The sequence below is a fragment of the Myotis yumanensis genome, unplaced genomic scaffold (assembly GCF_028538775.1).
Source record: "Myotis yumanensis isolate MYYU_CA2020_CCGP unplaced genomic scaffold, mMyoYum1.0.hap1 SCAF_1, whole genome shotgun sequence".
NCBI classification, from domain to species: domain Eukaryota; kingdom Metazoa; phylum Chordata; class Mammalia; order Chiroptera; family Vespertilionidae; genus Myotis; species Myotis yumanensis.
In genome coordinates, this window is record NW_027223752.1 from 154,835,559 (window position 1) to 154,858,213 (window position 22,655).

Below are 22,655 nucleotides of genomic sequence, written 5' to 3' on the forward strand. Positions count from 1 at the left end.
CTGAATTGAATTGTTGGACATTCAGTTGGTGTCAGAGAAACAGAGAACTGGTTGGTGTAAGAAAAAATCCTCGCCCTAGCCAGTTTGGCTCAGTGGATAGAGTGTCGGCCTGCAGACTGAAGGGTCCCAGGTTCGGTTCTGGCCAAGGGCACGTGCCTGGGTTGCGGGCTTGATCCCCAGTAGGGGATGTGCACGAGGCAGCCTATCAATGATTCTCTCTCATCATTGATGTTTCTATCTCTCTCTCCCTTCCCCTTCCTCTCTGAAATCAATAAAGAAATATATCTTTAAAAAAAGAAAAAAATTCTCAAAGTCTAACAAACTGAATCTGAAGAGGAGATAAAATGTAATTAGGTGGCTGTTTTAGAAATGGAGTTTTTGTTACGGATGGCATAAAAGCCAAGTCAACTCATTTACCACTTAGATGTGGGTTTAGGACCTAAGTAAATCATGATTCATCCGGCAGCTACCCAAGGTAAATCAAATGACCTACACACACTTTTCTTATTTCACACTACACAGAACAAACATTCCACGCTAACCAAGGACAGGCATGGCAGTTTAGTTCTTTACATAATAAACATTTTTTCCAGCCCAGTGTTCTTTGATCTGCTCAGAAGTATTTTAAAAGTACTCGAAAAACATTAAGTCAAGAAATGTCCATTCTTCTCAATTTCTAAATCCCAACAACACTTAGAGAACAACTGGCCAAGGAATGTGAAAGAAAGTTAAAGAAAAGATGCAGATTTTAGAAATAAACTAGAAACCAAAAGCATCTAGATATTAGGGAAGGCAGTGTCGTAGAAAGACAAGGGTGTGGGCTGCAGAATCCATCCGACTGTGTTCAAATCCTACGTTACCCGACTGAACTACCCTGAAACAAACAAACTGACCTCCCTCAATCTGTTTCCTTATCAGTAAAATGACGATAATTATGACTACTTTCCAGTTTTAATACAAATTAAACACAACAGTGCTGTTGAATTGCCTACTACAGTGCCTTCTGTATGGTAAGAATTCAACTAATGGGAGTTACTGTTGATGGTTTCCATCTCTGCCGATGACATCTGCTTTGAGCACCCACAATTATACTCTTTTTCTAAATATATACTGATTTTTTACAGAAAGGAAGGGAAAGGGATAGAGAGTTAGAAACATCGATGAGAGAGAAACATCGATCAGCTGCCTCCTGCACATCTCCTACTGGGGATGTGCCCGCAACCAAGGTACGTGCCCTTGACCAGAATCGAACCTGGGACCCTTCAGTCCGCTGGCTGACACCTTATCCACTGAGCCAAATCGGTTAGGGGCCACAATTATATTCTTACACACAACAACAGGTAGTAATGCGGAACCTCTTATCTCCACATCCCCATTCAAAGCACACACTATAAGGCTATGATGATTTGGTCTTCTTCCTTGCTTTAAAACACTTCACTCTACACATTCAACCTCTTCACCTCCCAGTCTGTATCTGAACTCCACTATGCGAGTTCACATAACCCACCTTTGGAAAACCTAACAAATGTTTTTGTGATGACAATGAAGCTGAGCTGCATTTGCCAGCCTGATCGCCATGGAGAAGTCTGTACGGAAAGTCACCTTGCAATAGAGGTGCAGCAGGTAAATGTATTCCTTGGTCACCAACTAACCATAAACTATGAGCTGAATGTCAGGGGTTCACAGGTTTCATTTAAGATTCAACTAGTTGAGAAAAGTCAATGGAGGATGCATTCCAGAACAGAAGTTAGTCGTGTGTGTGTGTGTGTGTGTGTGTGTGTGTGTGTGTGTATGTGTGTGGCCTTCCTTCAATAGTAAATTTTTTTCTTTATTTTTTCCCCATCAGCATTTACTCCCACTATACCCTCTTCCACCTCATCTCTCCCTCCCAGCAATTATCATTCAATAGTATTTTTAAATTCCACATCATGTTATAAAAAAAATTTAATGAATTTATATATTGTCATTCTCATCTGTAACTATAAATAATGGTGGTTAAAAACTAAAAATTAAGGTCCATGAGAATGGAATTTTTACTGATTTTAATTCACTGCCACAAACCCCAGTATTTACAGTAATGCCCAGTATGTACAGCACTAAATATCTGTTAAATTAACAGTACGAGCCATGTACAATACAGAAATGCATGCTTTCAATGGAAAGTGAGGTTGTTTACGTAGGAAAGTACATAATTGAAATCTCCTTCCCCCCTCCCTGCCAAGGAGGGTGGTACCAAAAGAAAACAATTGCAAAGGAAGTGTCTGAATTTCTTTAATATAAAAATAAATATTTTTTTCCAAAGAAAATGTCTCTGTCATAAACGAATATAACCAGAATCCCTTTCTGGTTGTAGATTTAATTACATTGCACATAAGGCAGAATGAGAACATTCTTGAAAGCAAAAGCCAATGGTATATGAAAATGAGTCCTAGGAATCCATATACCTGGAATCCTAGGTATAGAATGCCACATGCTGATGAGCAAGTTACTTAATATCTGTGAAAAAGTTCATAGGCTTACTGTGTGAACAAATAAACAACATATACAAAGTACCCAGCATAAAGACCACTTGAGAAATGCCGTAGTAATCCAAGTTAGAGGTGATTTGTTCTTCTTACAGTAAGTCCTCACTTAACGCATGGTGGAACAGTAGTTTTATTGCTAGCTTTACCCAGTGGCCAGATAAGTTTCTATTGAAAGAATACACAAAACGTTTTACATATATGTTAAAGGCACGCTTTAAAATTAAATACCCATTGCATTTTGAAGTTATTTATTACATGTTCTTACAAGCAAATAACTTTTTAAAGTATGATACTTAGTAAAACACTGTGTAATATGAAACGAGAATTCTCGTGATCCGTCTGCTTAACATCCTCCTTAGGCTCTGCAACTTTAAGCAAAAGACTGTATAAGGAAACCAATTTTACCATAGGCTAATTGGTATAAATAAGAGTTAAGTTCTTACAGCATCACATCAGCATTATACAAAGCAATGCTGAACAAAATGTCTTTATTCAGGACCTGCTAACAAGCTAAACTAGGAGAAAGGCCATTTTCCCTCAGAGTCTAACAATCAAAACAAATATTTTAAAAGACACAAAGCCTTGCCTTGGCCGGGTAGCTCACATGGTTAGAGCACTGTTCACATATGCCAAGGTTGTGGGTTTGATCCCATCAGGGCACATACAAGAATCAACCAATGAATGCATAAATAAGTGAAACAACAAATTGATGTCTATTTCCCTCTCTCTCTCTCTCTCTCTCTCTCTCTCTTTCTTCCTCTCTCCCTCCCTCCCTTTTCTCTATCTTAAAATCAATTTTAAAAGAAAGTTTTAAGACACAAAGCCTTGCATATATGCCCATTATAATAAGTAATCAGTAACTTCTAGTTTCATATCTGTCCCTATTTTCCAACCTTGAATGACAATCATCAGATCATCTAACAGGCATAATATAGACTAAGATCTGTATAAAAGTAAAGGCAATTAGTATAATCATTAATTCGGAGCAAGGCATTAATTAAGACTACAGAATACAGACTAAGGAAAACAATGGCATGGGAGGGAGGGAGGGGAAAAAGGGAGGAATTGTTGGATGGAGGAGGGAAGGAGGGAGGGAATACCATGGTGAAATACATAAGGACAACAATAAAATATGTAGCTTGGTACCAGACTGAATACGAATCACCTTAATTCTATAAACAATGAAAAAAAATCAATATATGTTTTAGAGTGAAAACAAAAAGATATTAGACTTTAGAAAGATAATTCTGTAAACAATACAGGATGGAATAAAAGGCATACAAAACTGGACATTGGGTGACCAGTTAAAGAGAATACAAGTAGTAGGAGCCTAAAACTATAGAGTGGCAGTTTACTCTCAGTTTTTAATCATAAGGAAAAAAATCTTGCAGTCTTATGCATTATAGATACCATGAGTCTGTATTTTCATTTTATAGCAGCATGGTCAAAAAACAATTTAACTCTACATACAATATGAGATTCTGAATCCTGGAATAGGAAAGCACTTCAGTGGAAAACTTGTAAAATCCGTATTTGTAGTTTATAGTATCATACCCAAGGTTAATTTCTTAATCTTCAGAAATGTTCTATGATCACATAATATGGTAACAAGAGGAAGCTGGGTGAAGGAAATACAGGAATTAGCTGTGCTATTTTTAGACTTTCAAAGAACTGCAAAATTTTCGCAAAATAACATTATTTCAAGAATAACAAAAGAATGTTGCCCCCCCCCCCAAAAAAAAGGTTCTATTGTAAATAGGGCCCAAAGAAGAGGCTAGGAATTGCAGGAAAGAAAGAAGGAGGGCAAGACCTGTGGTACCATCACACAGTAAGAATAATCCTATATAATAAAAGCCCAGCGACCGAACGGCAGAATGACCAGAACGACCGGTTCACCAGTCGCTATGATGTGCACTGACCACCAGGGGGCAGACGCTCAACGCAGGAGCTGCCCCTGGTGGTTAGTGCGCTCCCAAAGTGGGAGTGCCATTGGCTGACCGGGATGAGAGGTGCTCCCACAGCGGGCCAATCCCTGCAGGCCACACTCCCCACCAGTGCATGAATCCTGTGCACCGGGCCTCTAGTCACTTATAAGTGTCGGAACTATCTGCAATTATCTGTAGTCTATAAAATGGCTTCAGGGACTCATGACCCCCTTATTATTATATATTAGTATCTATGAGTATGTTTCTGAAGTTTTACTAATAAAAATATTTCAGAATCATTAATTAAATATAAAAAAGATCTAACAAAATAAAATTATGTGCAACTTTCTAACACTGATATGACAGATCCAAGTAAAAAAGATAGGTTCGATGTACAAAAAAAATGCAAACAAAAATACAATCACAATAAAAAGAAAAATACTGAAAACAGTTGCAACAAACAATGACATGGAATTAATATCTATGGTTTTCATACAAATTTATTTTTAAAAACTATAAACAACCCCAACGGCAAAAGGTAGGATAATACACAATGTGCTGAAAATGGAACAGAGGTTCTGCAACAGAACATCACGTAACAAGAGGAAAGGCCAGCTGATCCATGAAACCCTAACCTTCCCTGAGGCCATCACAGAGCAGAGGTCCTATTGCAGTGGCGTGAACTGCTCCCAAAGAGTGACAAGTCCCACCAAGAGAAGACCAGACACATGACCTGCTCCCTTTAGTAGAGCATGGAAGCAAGAGGAAACTGCAATAAAGGCAGAAAGGAAGAAACAGCTAAAATGCCTTTGAAACTCTGAAAGGCTGAGCAAGGACCAACCAGTGTGACTGGCAGCCCAGACACCAGGGGTTTGGCACTCACTCACAGCCAGGCCTACAACAGGTGCTCAGAAGGGAGATCGGGAGCAGGTCTGGAGACTTGAGAGTGAGCTCTCCTCAGTGGTGCACAGGCATCAAACTCTCCCACCTCCCTGCACCCTGGCTCACAAAACACACGCCTTCGGCTGCCAGGGAAGGGCAGGAAGGCCTCCCAGGGTCCACTGTGTGTGGGGGGGGGTAGCAGCAAATATGGTCCGCAGGAAGGAGGGAGGGAGGTGGAGGACCTCTTGGCCCAGGATCTGCTAATGCATGTGACAACACAGAAACCTCCCCCTCCAAGGCCTCCCAGGTTCAAAATGCAGACTGGCTACCGTGGTACTACCTTTTGTATCTTAACTGAAAAAATATAATAATGCCAAGTTGTGAAGCTGAATAAATCAAGGCTGAGTGTTCTCCGTTAGGTACTTCTGTGGTACAATTACTGGTAAAATAAAAGATTACTGGCTCTTAAGCCTCCTGTAGGTTACACTGATGGACTATTTCATATGTTGTGCATACATAGTGTATCCCCTCCCCGCAATACCTAACACAGCAACCTACACATACAGAAAACTGTTGGCACCATAAAGAATTTAAAACCACAGACATTCCTCCATATTACCACCACCTTTTTTTAGAGGCCATGGGTATGCAATAAACAGAAACAGGCTCTGGTGATTCCTGCGTTGACCTCCTCTTACCCGCTCCTGCAGGAGCTCCACAACTTGCTGGACACAGTCATTCACATCGCAGGAGTCTGTCTTCAGCACCAACTCAGGGGCCTCTGGCTTTTCGTATTCGGAATCAATCCCAGTGAAACCTATAAAAGATACCAGATAATGAAGGAAGGCAGAAATTAAAAATGAACTGCGTTTATTTCATCAGTGCAAGTCTCTCTCTGCTATGTTGAAGTTAATATTTTTGCTGCCCCTCGAAGGTACAGGGTTAGAGTAATGAAACTTCTTTCTTGGGAGAAGATTTCTAATTAAACGTTTGTTTCTTCTTTAGCCACATACAGTCTATTGTCATCATCACAGTAGTTGTGTCCAGTGAAGTTGCTGTAAACACTACATTAGTGAGTAACTGAAGCATTGTTCGTAGGGGAAATTTGGGGTTAGACTCCTATGAGCTTCTGGCAACAAAGCTTTTGTTAACTGATTAATATTTAACTTTGTTTTATGTGTGTTTCTGTCTAAAGCACCTTACTTTATATTGTTCATTCATTAACACTGAACTCATGACCAAGAGCATTCTAACTCATGCTTCAGGAATGAAGCGTATCTAACACACATTTCTCCGTAAGGCACATGGCAGCCTTCCTGAACTTACTAGACCGCAATTCAGCATTAGGCCTGGGGCCACTTTAAACAGCAAAATCATCAACAAAAAGCACCCCAACAATGCAAAAACTATGGTATTAAATAAGCCACAAAAAGGACGCTTCTTTACAATATGGTAGGGGAAACAAAGGCCAAACGTCACCTTGTTCAACTTCAATTAGGAATGTGTGCTCCGGATGACTAAAATTTCTGCCACTCTGCACATGTCCACAAATGACTGCTAAAGTGTTGTAAGCACACATGTGGGGGTTTCACATAAATTTTAGTGAGTAAGCCAACCTGCAAATAGGACTCTTCAATTAATAAGGATCAACTATACTTCCATCTTCTTTTCAAATGTCTAAACTGCCTGTGAAGACACAGGAATTAACACCAAGTGATAGGAGCACCTCATTTCTCCAAAGAAATACAAAATACAGCACCTAAAACCTGGGCATAAAACTAAAATTGGCGCAGTTTTTTCCTCTCAAGGCAGAAAAGGACACCTGATCTGTCTGTCCACAGCAATTATCTAAGGCTACATTGAAGCCCTGCAGGCTCCGCCTTGCCACCAGCTTAAGTGTTCAGGCAAGACAAATGAACCACTCTTAGCTTAAACAAAACACAGATCAGGAAGGTAACCCTGTTCTATCACAAAATGTATCCCACAGTCAAATTTAGTTATTAACCACTATTTAAGACTTTCCCATGTGACTGCCAAGAAAATAAAGAACACATGATGCTTTCCTGGAATGGGCTAGCTGAGCTGAAGGTACGCTCTTCCTGTCTTACACTTCTGCACCACCTGCGCGTAAGTCATTCAAGGCCTGCCTGCCTTGGGATGCTTAGGTCATCCTTGGATTAGAAGGATGAATGTGAACTTAACATCATTACTATTAAGGGTACAGTTCTCAAAAGTGTTCTAAAATATACACTACAAGTCTACAGTGTCCTCTTATTTCACTTTTTTCCTATTTAATATTTCTAAGTATCTCATGAAGTCCTAAACCCAGGAATATATTTCTGCTTTACTAACATTTCCAGCAGTATTTAGTAGTGAGTCGCAATAAAACAGCTGGGGGTGGGGGGGGGGAGGTATAATTCTGGTTAAAACACTACTACTTGTTCTTAAGCTCTGATTCTAGAATGCAACTACACAAAATCATCAACAAAAAGCACCCCAACAATGCAAAAACTATGGTATTAAATAAGCCACAAAAAGGACGCTTCTTTACAATATAGTAGGGGAAACAAAGGCCAAACGTCACCTTATTCAACTTCAATTAGGTCCTATTCCCACGAGATTCTGATTTCATGAGCCTAGGAACAGCATTGGCACTGGAGTTTTAAAAATTCCTACAGGTAATGCTAATTGTCAAGCAGCAAAGCTTGACAATCAGTATGTTAGAAAACTTGGCTTAACATTTTACAGGTTGAAGAATTCTCTTCCAAGCTAATTTATCCCATAAATAAGGATAATACACTAACGCTGTAAGAAAAACATTTATATTTCAGTAGATAATAAGTACATGAGCAGTAATCATGAAAATAATCTAGGCATTAGAATGCCTGACAGAGCGACACATTTACAGTTAAATAAAAGCCTAATGACCTATAAAATCCTGAGTTCTGCTAAATGTATGCAATCTCATCTGTCCTTGAATGTCTATCATGAAGGCCCCAAAACAACACTGACAGGGAACTTTTTAAGCGTCATCTAACAAGGAATTTTTAAAAACAACTGAACAATCAGGAACTCTGGCACCATAGCAAATCTAAAATAAATGTGTGTACACATGTACACACCCATACATATTTTAACCTGAGGAACATCTTGTCAATGTGTACACAAAAGAATTGAGAAACAGGAAATTAAGCAAGTAACACATAGAAAACGAAAATAATACAAACACACTCCCAGATGTAGAATGCAAACTGTAAGTGATACTTTGGATGAAGTCTTATTCATCATTGCATCCCGAACACCAAATATATTCCTTGCCAAAAGCAAGTAAGGGTTGATAAACGGGTATTGTCATCTGATTTCCACTCTGCCTTCTCATCCATCTGAAAAGCACTTACTATGTGTTTGCCAGGCATTATGCTTTGGGCCACTGTGCTAACCTCTAACATTATGAAAATGCACAAGGTGTTGTCCCTGCTCACAAGTCGCTTACTCCAGCCCAGCAGACAAATCTACCTCCCTCAACGATACATCTTTGCAAAACAAAACCAACTACAATTAAAATAAGTGAAAAATGTAGACTTCAGGATCCTGGACACATCATTTTGCTTCTCTTGGTCAAAACTCTATTACAACAAACTGAAGTGAAAACTGCCCATCAACAGGGAGAGGGTGATATAGAAGCAAAGGGGTGAAACTGGTTTCCCTCCCGTTGTCATACATTACCCTGTGCTTTCTGAGTCAAGCAAGAGCCAGCTTAACAAGTGAAACTGAGTCTCCAGGAGGCACAACTGGACACCAACCCGGCCCAAGGACCCAGATTTCCCACAGCAGGTGGATTTTGAGCCAACCGCTCAAGCCTTCCCATGTCCAAAATACAGAAGAGCCCAGAATAACAAGCATTTTCCTTCCCACTCCACCTTTTCCTTTTCAGGGCCAGAAGCTGAAGGCCAACATCTATAATTCACAGAGCTCCCGGAACTCCTGCGAAAGTTCCAGGCGATCTCACTGAGTTAGGAAGGTAAACAAAAGCTACCTGCATGAATCATTGATTCCTAAATAAGGCTGACTGAGTAATCTACCTTTGATTTTTTTTTAACACTGCATGTGCTCTGTTTCTGTTAATAATAGAACAGGACTAATGTCAAGGATGTCTAGGAGATAAATAACATAACTGGCATCAAAGGCCACAGCAGACGAGTTCTAAATGTCTCCTATGTCCAAATGCTCATCACAGTTGAAACTCTTGGAGCAGACCATAAAACCTAAAAAGCAAGGTGTATATATTTTGATGAAAACAGTGATATGTTAATTCAACCCAATTCAACAATTGTACACAGAATGAATAAGCGATCATTCCAAGCACTAGGCTATAAACAAGAACAAGACATTGTTCTTGCTCTCAAGATGCTTAAAATTCAGGCATTTTTCCCACTGGCTCTGAAATGTCCTACATTATCAATGGAACAAAGAGCTGTAATAGCAGCAGCTAGCCTTTGATATCCCATCTAATGCCAGGCAGCTCATTATATCAAGGAGTTTCCACCAGCCCCCAAAGTCCCAACACTCTAAAATTCTGCCTTCTGGTTAGGATTCCAACCCGATCAGTGATAGCCACGGTGAATACAGTGCCAGGTACCTCTGCTAGGCCTGAGAGCTAAAACCGTGTAATAAGACCCACTTTCTCTTCCCAAGAAGCTCCAAGACATTCGAATATCCCCAATCACTTAGAAAAGATATGGGATAAGAAAAGGTATTTTATCTTACCATATATATCAGTTTCAGATATGGTAAGATAAAATATCTAAGTGAAGAGAAACAGGGGGAAAAAAACATGACTTACCTTTAATTTCTCCAGCCCGAGCTTTTTTATAGAGCCCTTTGACATCCCTCTGTTCACAAACATGCAGAGGAGCATCAACAAATACTTCAAAGAAAGGTAAACTTGCACCCTCATGAATCTGCCTCGCATTGTTGCGATCCTTAGAAAAAAGATGGGTACAGAACAATAAAAAGTGCTTATACAAATCAAAGGTACTATTTGAATTCAAGGATGAGTAAAATAAAAAAAATACATTGGATAAAATTTAATTTATATTTTTTAAAATTTAAACAAAACAAAAAAATCTAAAAAATAATCAGGTTAACACACCCATCCTTCATAACTATTTTTAAAAGCATACAATTCTTAAAATCAGAGATACTGGGGGAATTCCAGGAGGGAAAAGTAACAGATGCCCCATAAAAACTTTCGTTTGATTTTATGAGGAACCTGAGCCAGAGCCCAGCTTGACTACAGGTATCATCAGGCCTCTCCTTAATGTTCAACCTCAGCCTACACGAGGGCTATTCAGAAGTCTGAGGAAAGTTTATTCACTTGCCAGATGCAAACCCCTTATCTCTACCTGGATGTTTGGGCATATGCTCTTGCCACCTCCCTGGCAGGAACACCTTCCTGCAGGAACACCTCCCCATACACCCGCTCTTCTGGCTAAAGCAAGTTGCTCCCTCACAGCATATGTGCAAGGTGGCGTCCTCCAGGAGCCTCCTGTGTATGCCCAGACTGAGGGACCTTGCTCTCTCTGGCTTCCCAGATGTACCCACCATGTACCTCTGTCATAGATCTTATTCCGATATATTAAAATCATTTCACTAGCTTTATAGCCATAGTGTCTGGCAGAGTGATTACTAAGTTGTGATCTTACTGCTCCAGCTGTCCTTTCAAAGAAGGTGCTCCGAGTTTCCATCAGCAGCCCTCCTCTCATTCTATACACTCTTCTGTATACTCAACTTTATCTAGGTTTCAACCAATGAAGGGAATGATTCCTAAATCTGCATCTCAGTTCTACTTTCCTGAGCTCCAAAACCAATGTTCTCGTGATCATCTCCATTAACACTTCCAATCTAACCCACCTGAAGTGAATACTCAACCCCTCCCCCCTTCCTACCCTGTATTTTCTAACTTAATAATACCATCTTTACTCAGACAGCACCATCCTTCACTCCCTAGCTCCCTTCCCCCTCAAAAAAGAAGCAATAATTAACCAGGCACCAAGTCCTGCTGCTGCTACTGGTCACCAGCCCTTCAATATGCCCATTCCTATGGCCGCTGCTGCTGGAATTCACTCCAAAAGCCTCCTAACCAGTCTTCTACCTCCAGGCCATTCTCATCCAGGCTTCAAAGGTGTCCTCACTAAGGTGCAAACTCAATGACAACATTCCTCAGTATTCCTGAACTGTTAACTACCCGAAGGGTCTGCAAATTGCTCTAGTTTCATCTCCCCTCATTCACCCTGCACAGTTTTACCAAACTACCTAGAGTCCTCCAAAGACCAAACGCCCTCACATTTCCATGCCTTTGTAACCCCTCTGTCTGAAACAGCCTTCACCCTCCAGTCTAACTGGTATGCTCTGATTCATCCTTGGTGACTCACTTGCAGCACCTCCTCTGTGAATCTTCCACAGCACCTTTCAGATACATTTACCCCTTCACTTGCCTCAAGATGTTATGACTGTTCACATCTGCATGTTCCTCCCGGACTACCTAGCATACCAACTCCTTTAACAGGAACAATCTGGTTTATTTTAGAACGAAGACACTCAAGTTGAGTGGTGACATGGAAAAATGCACATATCCTATATTACATTATTCTATCCCAATGGTATCACAGATTTTCATATGCCCTAAGCACAGTCAAACCTCATTCTTAATGCTCTGAGAAATGAGAGCAACAAAAATTTTGCTCCATGCTATGGAAACCAGGGAGCCAGAAAGCAGATCAGCATAAACTCTCAGATACCCAGCTCTGAAAATCAGGTACTGACTTTCTCCTTTTCCAGCAGTTGCAAAGATCCCCAGAAGGTGCAAGACTATCACTGTTATTTCGTAACTATAAAACTTGTTTACATCCAAGGATTCAGGAACTCTAAACACCTCTCAGTCTGCTTAAACACTTCATTATCAACCTAACTTAAACTGATGTATTGACACAGATTCCAACATTTCAGGAAGAAACGTAGCTACTCCTCACAGAGCATATTAGGACTCCTGCTATGGTTCCATTAAGTGAACCTACAGGGTTAACACTCAACCTGATACTTATCTATAAATCTTACAGTTCAAATGTTGTTTTGTTTGGTTTTGAAGGTCTAAGTCACCATCCGAATTTATGACAGTACTAGAACTGTGCTATTATGTATGCCATAAACTGAATAGTTAGTACACACCAGGCCACTGTGCTGAGAACTTTGAATGCAATCTTCAGAGCAACCCTATGAGGCAAGCATTATCAGAGCTTAGGAAGGTTAAGTAAACTGGCCAGGGTCATAACCGTAATAGAGAGAGCTGACATTTCAGCCCACTGTGTCTGTTTCCAAAGCCCCTGCCCTTAATCACTAAACTAACTTGCCTGTTCTTTGATATCTGGGCTTCCTTCGGGGCTATACTATCATTTAACAAACATTAAATATCTACTGTGTTCCAGGAGCAGGGCGTGGCATCAAGATTACAAAGATAAATAAGATGTAGTCCCAGCCCCCAAGAGACAGCAAAGAACAGCAGGCAAGAGCATGGGTTCCAGGGACACTGTGTGGATGCAAATCCCTGCTCTACCACGTGTAGTGTGTTGGCCTTGGTAATTTACACCTCTGTTTCCTCACCTCTACCTTCCTTACTGGGTGAGGAGTACTGAATGAGTTAATTCACACAAAGGCACTTAAACACGTTACCAGTACAAAATAACAGTTCAATGAACGTTAGCTGCTATTATCACTAATATTTTTGCTACTACCACTACCGCCTGCTGCTGCTGACATAATCACCACCAAGGAACTGGTATTTATAACTAACAATGTGTCAAAGTACAATAACAAGGACACCACAGAGAGGCACCCAACAAAGCCTGAGGTTCTGTGAAAAGGAAGGTATTCAGGAGGAGGAGATATCTAACTGAGTCTCAAAGCATGAACAGGACTGGGTGATGTTGAGAAGAGGGGGATAGCAGGAAGGAGAAGCGTGCCTTTCAGATGGGAGAAACAAAAAAACTTGCAGTGAAAAAAAAAAAGATTTTTTTCAGAGAAACACAAAAAAGTGAACCAATGTTGCTATGGTCTCTGAAGTAAGAGGAATATGATGAGAGATGGGACTTGAGAATTTTGAGCAAAGAAGCTAAGACGATAGGACACATGTTAAGAAACAAGATTTCTCCTGGTGTCTAATACCCGCTGAGTATTTCCTATAGGCAATATTGAATTAAAAGGTCAGCTTGGCTTAAGGTCAATGACTTTAGTTACACTTTGGGGGCAGAGGGTTTATAGCAGGTTTTATAAAAAATTAAGTCACAGCACAAAAATGCTGTAGGTTAATCCTTTTTAATTTGGATTTAGCCTCAAAGCAAATGTTAATGCTGAAACTATTTGCCATGTTCCCAATACATGTAATTAGCCCAAAGTCACATACCTGAGTATAAGGCGATATGAAACTTGTGATGCATACTAAGCCAGCATCTGCAAACAGCTTAGCGACTTCTGCAATGCGTCGCACATTCTCTTCTCTGTCTTCAGGACTAAAGCCAAGATTTTTATTGAGGCCTTGACGAATGTTGTCACCATCCAAAGTATAGCATGGAATACCATGGCAAACTAAGTACTCCTCCAAAGCCATGCTCACGGTGGTCTTCCCTGCTCCAGATAAGCCTAAAATTACACAGTACATACAGATGCCATACATCAAATCAGAAGGATGAGTTAGTAATAAAGAATTTTATTCCAGGCTTAATTACATTCATTATTCACAGCAGTCTCTCAGTAACAATCTTACAAGTATTTCTCTGTAAGATTTACCTCTAAGCTAGAAAAATATCTGTAGTTAAATATAATAAGCATGTATGTTTTTAATAACTCCTATCTATGCCCAAAGGTATCCTAGAAATCAATGATGAACTTCAAAGAATTTAACCAATTTTAATATTAGAAAAGGTTGGGTAGGTATTCCCTTTGACTTCTTGTTACCACTATTCTAAAGCTGCCCAAATTACCTCTGTATGCCCAAATTACTTCTGGCAAGAGAAGAAAAAGACAAAAGTAAGTGAAATATTATTGTTACCTCTATATCCCAGGATCATCACCTCTGACAGATAAAAAGTATCTGGGAATCCAATTTATAACATAATTAACCTTGAAAGAATATCCTCATTTCAACACACTTGCCTGTACCAATGATGTTGCTTCACTAACCAACAAGAAGGAACGGATGCAAGAGCACATTTATGCACGCATACTTGCCACCTTGGTGAATGTGTAATTGTAGAATTCATAACTAAGGTAACTATGAGGCAAGAGACAGAATATTGAAGAGTAATGTACTGATACTCTGGAAAGAAGTCATGGTAGTATGGAAAACTAACTGAAAAAAAGATACGTTGAGAGGATTAATACAATGCTAATTGCTTTATACATTAAAAACTTATATGAAGAGCCACATCAAAATTACAACTAAAATACAGAACAACCATCATGCAGAACTACCACAAAGCTGGCTGAATGGAAGTCCTACAACTAGAGAAGTAAAGAAGAAAGCACACTGAGACTGGTAGGAGGTGTGGAGGGGCGGAATGGGCCAGTCCAACACCCACATGGGCCACTTTTTTAATCAGGAGGGAGATCGTTTCTGCCGGGGGCCGCCCAGAGGAGCAAGGGGTCCCAGCCCCACACCAGACCCCCAGCCCAGGGTCCCAGAGCTGGGAAAAGTCCCTATGGGCAGTAAGAATTATGAGCTGTAAAAACTAGTGTGGATTGGGAGTCAGTGACACAGAAGAAGAAAAAAAAAAGATTAAAAATATGAACAAAAGGGCAGCAAATACATACCTATCAACAATTGAATCTAAAAATCAAAATAAACTAATAAGAAATCTAATGAACAAAATAAACTGGTGAATAAAATAAAACCAGAGGCACGGAAATGGAACAGACTGACAATTCTCAGGGAAGGGGCATGGGGGAGGTAGGCAGAGGTTAAACAAAGATCTTATATGCAAATATGCATTACCTATGGACACAGATAATAGGGTGGTGAAGGCCTGGGGTGGGGGAAAAAGAAGGACATCTGTAATAATCTCAACAATAAAGATTAAAAATAATAACTAATTAATTAAAAGAAAAATTCATATGAGTATAGCAGATTATATTTTCCAAAGATGGTTACAACAGCTATTTCCCATCCTGAAAGGTTGTCTGCAATGTGACATTGTCACTATCACATCACTGCCCTTGAATCTAGGCTGGCCATAGGACTCACTTGTGGCCAAAAGAATGTAGTGAAACAATGAGATATCATCTCACACCTGTCAGGATGTTTATTTAAACTAAATGAACTTTAAACTAAACAAACAAAACAGACTCATAGGTACCGAGAACTAACTGATAGTTGCCAGAGGATTGGGTGGTGGAGAAAGGTGAAAGGGATTAGGAGGTACAAACCTATAATTATGACACAAATAAGTCAAGGAGATACAAAGTACAACACAGAAAATACAATAAATAATATTATAATAACTTTATACAGTCATCACAGACAGTTACTAGACTTCTCGTGGTGATCACTTCATAAGGTATATAAATGTCAAATCTATGTTATATTCCTGAAATTAATATAATATTGTATGTCAACTAAAATTAAGAAGAGCTTTACATCCCAGAATTTACAAAAAGAATGTACTGAAAATGACAATGTGTGACTTCCAAGGCTGGACTAGAAAAGGCTATGCAGCTTCTCTTTGGACACTTAATTTGAGAAAAGCCAGCTATTCAGTACCCTGAGATCACAAGCAGGTGTTCCGGGCGATTGCCTCTGCCAGCTAAAATCCCAGCTGACAAGCATGGTCAGCTGAATCATCACACACAACTGGTTGAGCCCTAAGACGACTGCAGCCCACACCAGCCTGACCTCAACCAAGCAAGACCTACCTGCTCTGCTGAGCCCTTCTGAATTCCTTACCCACAAAATGGTGAGCAAATGAAAATTGTGTTTTACACCACTGGGTTTTGAATGTATTGTTAGACAGCAATAATACTGAAACAAGTGATGAACGGGTTATTCACAGTTTTTGTTGTTTTTTACTACCAGTTGAGCAATAAGTTTCAAAAACAAAAAAACTGAAACCTGAAAATCTAAACTTGTTATACCATAAAGACAACCTAAATTATAATAAAAGTCTATCCACACATGTACTTATATATTTTTATGTATATATTTAATTTGAAACAAAATAAGAATTGACACTGCTGAATATTGAATTACTGACACAGAAGGTTTCATTGAGATGATTACAGTGAACATGGAAAAAAATGATGTGAAGATATTAAAGCAGTTACAGAAGAACAATAAAACAAGATAGACAACCCAACTCTAAGGTATGGTATACCTGAAGAAGAGAAACCAACTGTACTGGGTTGAATAGTGTCCTCCCAAAATTCATGTCTACATGGAACCTCAGAATGTGACCCTAATTGGAAATAGGGTATTTGTGGATGCAATTAGTTAAATTAAAATGAAGCTGTACAGGATTAGGGTGGACCCTAAATCTAGTATTTGGTGCCCTTATATGACAGGTACATGAAGACATAGAGGAAAGAAGGCGTTGTGAAGACAGGAAATCTCTCTCTCTCTCTCTCTCTCCCCCCCTACCCTACCCCCTTCCCCCCCCCCCCCCCCTCATTCCCCCAGAGAGTTTTCTTTGCTTTCTTTCTTTAAGCTCCAAGGGCCGGCCCTTCTTTTGCCTCTGTAACTTGTTTCCCAAGCCCACGCAGCCCAGCTGGCTCACCTCTTCCATGGCTCACTTCTTCTACCTCTGTAACTTTCTAAATAAATTTTTGCTTGTAAAAGTAAATACTAGTAAATAAAATAATATATCTACTAGCCAAGGAACTCCAAGGGTTGCCAGCAACCTCCATAAGCAAGGAGAGAAGCATGGAACAGAGCATACAGAAGGAACCAACCCTGTCAACACCTTGACCTCAGACTCTACCTCCAGAACTACAAGCAGATAAATTTCTGTTGTTAGAAGCCACCCACTTTGTAGTGATTTGCTTCAGCAGTCCTGGGATACTATTAACTCAAACCAATGTAAAAATACAAAAGAAGAAAATTTATCTGAAATAAATCTGAGGAAAAGCAAACCATGCTCCAGGAGAATGGCAAACAAACCACCTAATACCTTGACAGATCCCAGTTAAACTACCGAATTGCAAGAAAAGAAAGAAATCTGGGCCTCCATTTCCAACATAAAAAAAAAAAAAGAAAATCAATGAAGGCTATAGAAGATTTAACAGCATAACCACCAAGCCTGATCTAATGAACATATTCACACATGAGAAAACTGTATGTTCTTTTCAAATATACATTTATAAAAACTTAATACATATAGGACCATAAAGCAAGTACCAAAAACTCTGATAGTCCTGCTAATGTGGCTCAGTGGGAGAGTGTCGACTCAAGAATCAGAAGATTAAGGTTCGATTCCTGGTCAGGGTACATGCTGAGGTTGTGGCTCCAACCCCCTAAGGGCTCATGCAGGAGGCAGCCAATCAATGATGTTTCTCTCTCACCGATGTTTCTATCTCTCTCTCCCTCTCCCTTCTTCTCTAAAATCAATAAAAATATATTTTTTAAAAAAGGAGTACCAAATATCCAATATTCTAAAGATCAATTTTCTGCCAAATTGAGCTTTACATATAATGTAATCCCAAACTAAATCCCAACAGGGTTTAGGGGAAATTGGGTAAACTGATTAAAAATTTTACATAATAATGCAGAGACAAAAAAAAAAAAAAAAAAAGTCTTCTTATTCCTAATGAATAAGGTAAGCCCTGGCCCGGTAGCTCAGTTGATCAGAGCATCATCCCGATACCTCAAGATTGCAGGTTCAATCCCAGTCAGGGTACCTACAAGAAGCAACCAATGAATGCATAAATAAGTGCAACAACAAATTGATCTTTCTCTTTCTCTCTCTCTCTCTCTCTCTCTCTCTCCCCCCCTCACACTCCTCCCTCTCTCCCTCTTGTTCTCACTCTTTTTCCCTTTCCTCCCTCTCTCTAAAAAATCAATGAATAAATTTTTTAAAAAGAATAAGATAAAAGGACTTATCCCACTAGATTTCAAGATTTGTAAAAATATAATAATTAAGACAATGTGGTAATAATAGGAGAATCAACAAGTATGGAACAGATCAGAGAGCCCAAAAACAAGTCCACACGTAAGTGGAAACTAATGATGGCTGGCACTGCAGATCAGATACCCTCATCAATATATGCATATGCTCTTGGGACAACTGATAATCCATATGGAAAAAAATGGATCCCTCCCTCACACCACACACAAAAATCAACTGCAGATGGATAAAGGGCCTAAGTGAGAAAGGGAAAACTTCTAAAAGAAAATACAGGAAACATAATTCTTCAAGCATCCAGATGAAAAAGGAAAGCTCATAAAAATAAGGGGGGTGGGGAGGAGGGGATCATATTTGTCTCACACAACTTTTAATACCAGAAGACAATGGAGTAATGCTTTAAGAATTCTGGACAAAGAGAGTATGAACCAAATATATATTTTACGCCTCAGCTGATTTGGCTCAGTGGATAGACCAAAGGGCCCCAGGTTTGATTCTGGTCAAGAGCCTGTACCTTGGTTGCAGGCTCCTCCCCGGCCTGGGCTCTGGTCAGCGCATGTGCAGGAGGCAAACCAATCGATGTGTTTCTCTCACATCAATGATTCTCTCTGTCTTTCCCTCTCTCTTCCACTCTCTAAAAGATCAATGGAAAAATATCCTCAGGTGAGAATTAATAAAAAAAAAAAAAACACACAAATAAATATTTTGTAAGACAAGCTGTTATAATAGACAGACATCCTCAAAAATTAAAATTCAGGGAATCCAGAATCTAGCAGAAAAGCATTTTACCAAAATTATCCTAATATATAAAAAGCCAGGGGCCGTCATGACCAAAACAACTGGACTGATGACCGAACAGCAGGCTACATGGGCGACAAGGCCGGCAGTGGGGTTAGTGAGGGACAACCAAACAACTGAACAGCAAGCTGTGTGGGGCAACCAGGCCAGCAAGGGGGGCAGTTAGGGGTGACCAGGCCAGCAGGGGTGGGGGGGCAGTTGGGGGCGACCAGGCCAGTGGGGGGGGCCAGTTAGGGGTGACCAGGCCGGCAGGGGGGTCAGTGAAGGACAACCAGGCCAGCAGGGGGGGTCAGTTAGGGGCAACCAGGCCAGCAGGGGGGACAGTGAGGGGCAACCAGGCTGGCAGGGGGGGGCAGTGAGGGGCAACCAGGCAGGCAGGGGGGGCAGTTGGGGCGACCAGGTCGGCAAGGGGGGCAGTTAGGGGCAACCAGGCCAGCAGTGGGGGACAGTGAGGGGTGACTAGGCTGGCAGCAGGGTGCAGTTAGGGGGGACCAGGCCGGCAGGGGTGGCAGTTGGAGATGACCAGGCCAGAATGGGGGAGCAGTAAGGGGCAACTAGGCTGGAGGGGGGGCAGTGAGGGGTGACCAGGCCGGCAGGGGGCAGTGAGGGTGATCAGGCCGGCAGGCAAGTGAGCAGTTAGGAGCCAGCAGTCCAGGGTTGTGAGAGGGATGTCCGACTGTCAGACAAGCCCCAAAGGGTCCCGGATTGGAGAGGGTGCAGGCTGGACTGAGGGGACCCTGCCCTCCATGCACAAATTTCGTGCACCAGGCCTCTAGTTTAACAATAAAATACAGAAAATTGAAACCTGACTCAAAGAAAGTGTTCATGAGTGAGCATGCCATGATAAAAGAACTGATGGTGAGATAAGTACTGAATTAGTTTACTTATAGAATTCAAATACAAACAATTACAGAAATTTAAGATTTGAGAACAGAATGTTAAGTGTTCCAAACATGGGCTATGAAAAAGTATCAATTTAACAACAATCCAGTCTTAAAAATGAGGAGATGGGAAGATGTGAGAGTGTTGAATTCTTTCAGACAAAAACAAACAGAACTGTCTAATACTGAAACCAAAATGGAAACATTGTTTTTAACCATTAGCAAAAATGTTTAGGGTTGGTAGTATCTAATGTTGACAAAGACACTGGTAAATGGACTCTCTTCCCACACCGTTAGTGGGAGAGTAAATAGGTATAAAATCTAAGTAGGCAATTTGGTGAGATGTATATAAATTTTGAATACACATTTATTAAATACACAATTCCTAGAAGAGAAAGTATCCATCATTTTTAAATCTATCTCCAAAATCTGTATGAATTTGCCTTCTCCCCAGCCTGCTATGGCTAAGCCCAAAGACTCTGGGAAAACCAACACAAGAACCTATCAGAGATAAAAGCTGAATGACAGGAATAAATTATCTCTATCACTCATTCTTTCTCTTCATATAGTTTACATTATTAGCTTTTTTTTTTTTGATGAATTGTCTTACATTTAATCGATCAATATTACAAAGTGTTCATCATGCTACATACAACCTCATAACATCCAGGCGTGTGGGTGTCTATAAAAGGGGGGATTATTAGCTTCTTGAAGGCAGAATCTAGATCTTATTTTTCATGCAAGTGTATAGAATGTAATGTAGTTATCAATTACAAGGTAGTTTTAAGATGCATCTATTTATTTTAACAATTCTTTAGGGGGGAAAAAAATTACCCAAAGGAAATAGGTTATTAAGCAACTTTGTCTGTTACATGTTATCACACTCCAGATACAAGAACTGACCTCAAAATTTAAATATGCTTACTCCTAGCTCAAGGTTGTTGATAACACTGCTTTTGAAATAAGCTGGTTTATTGGACTATACCTGTGAGCCAAACTGTGCAACCACGAAAGCCACCTCTGGTCCCCACCACCTGTCCCCTCTTGTTCCTGCTGACATGATGAGCTTGGTAGGTGACATTAGTTGCTCTCTGCATCCCCTGGAAAAAGGGAAAAAAAAGAAAGAATTCTTGTTCACTTGAATCTTTTAAAAGATAAACATATGGACTCCATAAAGGAGCATCTTTCCATCCAGCTCTTCAACTTCCAGAGAGAGTCTTTTCTAAAATCTGCCTGAGAGATGCCTAAGGTTCAAGTTCTCTTTCCACAGCTTCCCCCCTCCCCGTACCCTGCAGTACACAGGAGAAGGCACCTCTGCCCATCTGAGTCTTGCTATATCACTCACTGCCCACACACACAGTTGGACAATTCTTTTAATAGGCACACCACAAAAACCACCCCCACCCATCCCCACTGATCACCTCATTAATAGATGTATTTCCAATATATATTTATATGTTCAATAACCACTTATAAAAATGAGTCTCCCGACCCATTTCTTTCCAATAGGTTGATGAAGCAAACACAACTTTCCAGCTCTGCACTTCCAATATCTTAAGCAAAATACAGGGTTTCAAACACGGACAGCTGCATCTCCTGGAAGCAGAGGCACCTCCTCCTGTTTTAGCTCCCTGGCAGGCTGCTGAGGAGGCGCAGACAGGAAATGGGGGAAGCAACAAGGAGGTTGCCTACAAGTTAGTGTCCTATACTTGCACAACAGGTTTGACTGGGTCATTTTGTTTGGGGATATTTTTCCAAGTTACTTTGCTTTGGGGCAAAAAGAAACATGTATCTGGATGAATGTTAATTCATTTTAGCCCTATAACTTGTCGTCTGCTTTCCTTAGTAAATTGAGTAGAATGTACAAAAATTATCTGACAAGCAACAATATACTGAAGATATGGCTGAGAGAAAATATAGATAAGCAGAGATCTTTTGCTTTAGTCACTAGAAAAGAATGCTCCTACATTTAAAAAAAAAAAAATTCAGGCAGCAAATATGGCAGTCTGGGTACGAGGAGGCTTATTGTTTATGTATGTTTGATACTTTTCAATAAAAAAATAAACTTTAAAAAAAAAGGATGTGCCACATTCTCCTCCCTCCCAGTTCTTTAGAATAAATCAAAAAGCACTTTTTAAAACTACTGAAACTGCAAGGTGCTGGGAATATGCCTGAACTTCATAAAGCACCTAAAGGCCACTTCCATATGCAATCTTCTTCTCGCTGCCCTCCCCCTGTCTTTTCCTTCTCCACCCATTCCAGATAAATCCTTCCTATAATTCTAACAGAAAAATATAACATGAGTGACTAAGGACCAAGAGTGAGTTAAGTCAGTATTTCCTTCTGACTCTACATTCCTAGTCTTTGTCTTCAATGGCTTCATTACGTGTTACAGACCCTGTAACATTTACTACCCGTATCATTTGTTTGTTATTTATAGACCCTTTAATATTTTTAGGTGTCTTTTTGTGCATATATTTT

At 40.2% G+C, this 22,655-nt stretch overlaps 1 protein-coding gene across 2 annotated transcripts in view; it reads right to left on the reverse strand.

Moving 5' to 3' along the window:
• PAPSS1 (3'-phosphoadenosine 5'-phosphosulfate synthase 1) overlaps nucleotides 1-22,655 on the reverse strand; it is a 108,713-nt gene that overhangs the window by 78,089 nt on the left and 7,969 nt on the right. For both annotated transcript variants that reach the window (XM_070433415.1, XM_070433424.1), the window contains exons 2-5: nucleotides 21,160-21,274; nucleotides 13,791-14,026; nucleotides 10,176-10,314; nucleotides 6,031-6,149 (exon numbers count right to left, since the gene is read on the reverse strand). In XM_070433415.1, the coding sequence (XP_070289516.1) occupies nucleotides 6,031-6,149; nucleotides 10,176-10,314; nucleotides 13,791-14,026; nucleotides 21,160-21,274 (609 nt within the window). The remainder of the gene's footprint in view (nucleotides 1-6,030; nucleotides 6,150-10,175; nucleotides 10,315-13,790; nucleotides 14,027-21,159; nucleotides 21,275-22,655) is intronic.